This window comes from Carlito syrichta, unplaced genomic scaffold (assembly GCF_000164805.1).
Source record: "Carlito syrichta isolate Samal-C Ts95f unplaced genomic scaffold, Tarsius_syrichta-2.0.1 Scaffold110946, whole genome shotgun sequence".
Taxonomy (NCBI): domain Eukaryota; kingdom Metazoa; phylum Chordata; class Mammalia; order Primates; family Tarsiidae; genus Carlito; species Carlito syrichta.
In genome coordinates, this window is record NW_007055042.1 from 2887 (window position 1) to 8590 (window position 5704).

Sequence of the window (5704 nt, forward strand, 5' to 3'; positions counted from 1 at the left end):
CCCGGCTACAATGGAATATTATCCAGAAAATAAGCTGTCCAGCCACAAAAAGGCGTGGAGAGACCATAAATGTGATTACTAAGTGAAACAAGACAGTCTGAAATACCTACAAATGATTCCAAGTAAATAACATTCTGAAAAAAGCAAAACCATAAAAGAGTGAAAAGATCAATGGTTGCCCGGGATTTAGGTAGCAGTGATTAGGCTGGAGGGCTAAGGTGATGGACTTGGGAGCCTGCTTTCCATACATTTGGCAGCCTAAGGGTATAATGGATGACCTCTGGAGAGAAAGGAGAAATGGGGTATCCCAGGGACCACAGCTCCTCCCACGCACAAACCAAACCCTGGGTCGGTACTCTCCCCTCATGACACTCCCACACAACCTGAGGGAGATGGAGCTGCAGACGCGGAGCTGCCGAGAGGGCTTCAAGCCGGGGTAAAGGCACTGAGCAGGACAGAAAAGGACTCCCAGGGTCCGGGCTGCAGTCCCAGCCCCACTCTGCGACCATGGAGAACTGAGGACCAACCTGCTCTAGCCGGGATCTGGGTCTAAAGACTCCAAGGGTGACAAGGGAGAGACCCACGTCCCACCACAGCCGGTTCCTGGCAGGTTCCAACCAGCCTCCTCTACCTCTGGTCATCTGTCCCGCGCACTCACCATTCCCCAGCTTCTGGGATGTTCTGGCGTCTTGCCTAAGGGTCTCCCAGTACCTGTAGGTCGCTGGGTGACAGGTTGCAGCAGAGCCACCCAGGGCTCCTGGAGAACAGGAGATAAAGCAGAGAAGAAATTTGCTAGTGAGGCAGAGCATTTTTTCATGTATCTGTTGGCTGCTTGTGTGTCTTTTGAGAATCGTCTGTTCATATCTTTTGCTCACTTTGTAATGGGGCTGTTTTTTTTCTTTTCAGCACGTTTGAGTTCTTGTAGATCCTAGATGTTAGGCCTTTGTCAGACATACAGTTGGCAAATACTTTTTCCCAGTTTGTGGGCTGTCTCTCTGCTCTCTTGATGGTTTCTTTGGCTTTGCAGAAACTTGTCAGTTTGATGAGGTCCTACTTGTCTATCTTATCTCTTATAGCTTGGGCACTTGGGGTTTTGATCAAGAATTCTTTGCCAGTTCCAATTTCCCTAAGGGTGTCTCTTGCACTTTCTAAGGTTCTTATAGTTTGAGGTTTTATATTTAGCTCATTGATCATTTAGAGTTTATTTTTGTGTATGGGAATAGGTACCCCCTCAGATAGTTCTAATTGCACATTTCTGTTATTTTAGATCCAGATTAAAGAACCATGATGTAGTAGTAGAATACCCAGGTCATTATCCTTGGTTTAGATACTTTGCATTTTGTTTTCTTATAAAATTGGGACTAGGTCTAAATGATCTCTTGTGACCCTGAAATTATAATTTTGTGAATTATTATCTCTGCTTAAATCTTCTCATATTGTGATTACAACCACCATAGAGCCTTGGTTTGTATAACAATGTTCAGAACTAGTAAAACTTTTCTACAAAGTTAATTATAACCTCCTCCAGTTTCCCATCTTGTTCCTTTTACCTTATGGTACAGAGTAAGGACCAAAAAGGTAAGTAAGGTGAGGACCAGAAGAGTAAACAAATCTTTTCTATGCCACCTTTATTTTGCTTTATAATTTTTGAGACTGGGGAAAAGGGGTCATTTAATAATAGCTTTTAAGTAGTATTAATCTTTACCATTTACCAACTGAAGTTGCCTACCCAGGGATAAAGTGAAAGAGAAATCTGCACATCCCTTCCAGGATGCCCTTCCCTCAAAGAATTAGAAAGGGTCCTTTTTTTTTTTTTCTATAGTGTTGTACAGAGACATCTCAGGCTTCCGGAAGCTTTGGTGTTCTGTCTTATTCAGTGGTCTGTTTTAAATAGTGTCTGGTGCTTTGGAGAATACTTATTTTTAAGGAATAACATAAGGTGCTATTATTATCCCTGTTTATCTCTGCATTAGGAATCGTCTTTGTGAACTGAAAAAGATAGTAGGAAATGCGTTTAAAAGTTTATGGCAAGTTAAATATTACTTGAAAATAATTCAGCTGATTAGTATAAGGTTTTGGGACTGTTTGAACTAAAATGAAAAACCCAGGATAGTTATAGAGAATCAAAATTGTTTATAACTCTTGATCTGTTCCATTTTTATATACATTTTTATCTACTACATTTTAATATACAATGTTCTGTATACAGCAACAAAGAAAAAAAAATTTTTTTTCTTATTTGAGACAGGGTCTTACTCTGTTGCCCAGGCTGGAGTGCAGTGGCACGATCTTGGCTCACTGCAGCCTCAACCTCCTAGACTCAGGTGATCTTCCCATCTCAACCTCCCAAAGAAATGCATTAAATTGAATAAATACATAGGCTGGTTCTTAAATATTTATTTTAATTTTTAAAAGGATTTTAAGGAAAGTTAAAACAGAAAATCTTTTTATAAGTTGAGAATTTTTTACTCACTGTCAAAGTTCTCTACCCCAACTTCTTTCTAAATTTAATTATATGTACAGCCTTCCCTAAGTATCTGTGAGGGATTGATTCTAGGACTGTCCTCAGATACCGAAATCTACAGATGCTCAAGTCCCTATTATAAAATGGTGTACCTATGCATATCCTCCTGTGTATTTTAAATCATGTCTAGATTCCTTTAAAACCTAATATAGTGTAAATGCTATGTATATATTTGTTATTCTGAATAGTGTAGGGGATAATGATATGTTCAGTACAGACACCATTTTTTTCCCTGAATATTTTTGATCCACAATTGGTTGACTCCATGGATGCAGAACCCATGGATACAGAGGGCTGACTGTACTTTATTTCTCTATTGCTTTTTCTATAAAAAGTCTTTCTATAAATGCACTAATTCCTTGGTTTTTCAATAAACAGACTAATTCCTAGTTCTACTCTCAGTTCTAGTAATGTATAATTTGCTACATGATACACAAGACAAATCTGAATACATTTTCTTATAAATAGAAAATTTAAAAAAATTAATGTTTAGGTTTAAAGCCAACTGTGAAAAAACAGCCTGACACATATATATATTCTTTATGTATTTTTTCTGCCCACATGGTTTGTTTAGATCAATGCTTTTATTAAATTTTAAGATTCAACTTCAGTTTTCATCTTGATGTAGAGACATCAATTTTATAGGTTTGCATTTAATTGTTCTAACTGTGTTCTCACTATTTAGATGACCCTCCAGATGGTGGCACCTTTTAATAGCTATTTTGTTTTAATCCAGATTTGTAATCAGAAAGGACAGTTTTCCCACAGATCCACTTGGTTAAAAAAAGAGAAAATGAAAAAGGGTAATTTATTTTTCAAATAAGCAATACATATGGTTTTAATAAAATTCAGATGTTATAAAAGAAATATATACAATTCCTATTCTCACTCCCACAGCAAGCTTTCCTCCCTGAAGGCAACTACTATTAACTAGTTTCTTGTATAGTCTGTAGAGATATCTTATGCACACGCAAGGATGAATGGCTGTGTGCTTTTCCTCACTTGTTTCTTTCTTTTGAGTCAGAGTCTCACTCTTTCAACCAGGCTAAAGTGCGGTGGCACGCTCCCGGCCACCGCAGCCTCGACCTGCTGGGTTCAGGTGATCCTTCCACTTCAGCCTTCCAAGTAACTGGAACTACAGGCATGCACCACCACATCCAGCTAGTTTTTGGATTTGTTATAGAGATACGATCTCACCATGTTGCCCAGGCGGGTCTCAAACCTGGGCAGTCCTCTCGCCTACGCCTTCCAAAGTGCTGAGGTTACAGGCTTGAGCCACTGCTCCTGACCTTTTTTTTTTAAAGATCTGGTCCTGAATCCAGATGTGCTTTCTTTTTTTTTGAGTTGGAGTCTCACTTTGTCACCCGGACTGGAGTGCAGTGGCATGCTCCAGGCCACCGCAGACTGGACTTGCTGGACTCCTACAATCCTTCCGCCTCAGCCTTCCAAGTAGCCGGAACTACAGCCCGGCCTAGATGTGCTTTTAAAAACAAACAACTAAGCTGGGCGCAGTGGCTCACGCCTGTAATCCCAGCACTTTGGGGGGCTGAGGCGAATGGATTGCCTGAGACCGCCAGTTCAAGACCCACCTGGGCAACTTGGAGAGACCTCGTCTCTACAATAAATCAAAAAATTACAGCCTGTAATCCCAGCGCTTTGGGAGGCCGAGGTGAGTGGATCGCCTGAGCCCGCGGGTTCAAGACCTACCCGGGCAACTTGGCGAGACCTCATCTCTACAATAAATGAAAAACTTGCGGGGCGTGGTAGCGCGCACCTGTAGTTCCAGATCTTGGAAGGCTGAGCGGAAGAATCACCCGAACCCAGCAGATTGAGGCTGTGGTGGCCGGGAGCGGCCACTGTACTCCAATCTGGGTGACAGAGTGAGATTCCAACTTAAAAAAATAAATAAATAAATAATAAAAATTAGTTGGGTGTGGTGGCGCCTGCCTGTAGTTCCTGGCTACTTGGAAGGCTGAGGCAGAAGGATCGCCTCATCCCAGAAGATCGAGGCTGCCATTAGCATACCACTGCTTTTCAGCCTGGGTGATAGAGTGAGACTCCGACTCAAAAATAAAAAATAAAAATAAAAATAAAACAACCTTGAAATGTAAACAGTATTACATACAGTAAAATTGAACAATTTTAAGTGTATAATATGAGTGTTGAAAAATGCGCATACATTTGTGCAAACCCTTCCAAAATCATCATAAAGAACACTTCTATCAGTCCTAAATTTTCTTCATGTCTGTTTGTAAGTCAGGCCCTCTTTAACTCCTTCTAGTCACTGGAACCTTCAGTGACTATAGTTTTGCCTTTTCTAGAATGTCATGTGAATGGAATCATACAGTATGTAGTCTTTTTATGTCTAGCTTCTTTCACTTAGCATTATGCTTTTGAGATTCATCCATATCGGTGCCTTCAACCAAGGAAGTGTTGAATGAATGTGTTAAATGTTTATTAGCCTATGTTTGGGCTAGGATTCTTAAATTGATTATATCATACTTACTAGTAAAATGGACTGATACTTGTTGTGTTCGCTTAGGTAAATCTTAGTTCTTGAGGTTAAACTTTAATATCATTCAGCATGAAAAAAAGCAACTCAATTTGAAAGGAGTAAAAGATTAAGACTGAATCAGAAGTGAAACCCATTTCACCAGTGTGGCAGGACTTCAGAAGAACTGGCTAAATTCACATTACTGTATATTTATTTACCTTTAAATATAGTTTATTTAAAGATAAATTACAGCAAGAAAGAGAAGGGAGAGAGAAGATTCACCTCCCCAAGGTGGGGGAGGGAACCAAAGCCAGGAAGCATGGTGACAGCCATAGCTCAAAGAGCACAGGGCCACCTACTGTATATTTTAATAGCAATCTATTGCTGCAGCAGTGTCTTAAGTGTTTAGTTATACTAACCTGAATTGCAACATTTGGCTATGTGAACTGTAGAGTAGGCTGTTATTTTTTTTCTTGATAGACAAGAAATCTAAGTTTGTAGAGAAACACAAAATCCAAAAATTGAGATACTTGAGAAAGTTAATGTTAAATCTTTTTTTTTTTTTTTTTGAGTTGGAGTTTCACTCTGTCGCCCAGACTGGAGTGCAGTGGCCGCTCCTGGCCACCGCAGCCTCGACCTGCTGGGCTCTGGCGATCCTTCCACCTCAGCCTTCCCAGTAGCCGGAA

General features: G+C 40.2%; 1 protein-coding gene across 1 annotated transcript in view; it reads left to right on the forward strand.

Annotated features, from left to right (window-relative positions):
• Positions 1-269: 269 nt before the first annotated feature.
• The window catches only part of LOC103271993 (ubiquitin-conjugating enzyme E2 D2-like), a gene marked incomplete at its 3' end in the record, with an annotated part of 25348 nt that continues 19913 nt past the window's right edge, over positions 270-5704 (forward strand). The window contains exons 1-2 of the mRNA XM_021717919.1: positions 270-436; positions 1563-1587. Coding sequence (XP_021573594.1) covers positions 270-436; positions 1563-1587 — 192 coding nt within the window. The remainder of the gene's footprint in view (positions 437-1562; positions 1588-5704) is intronic.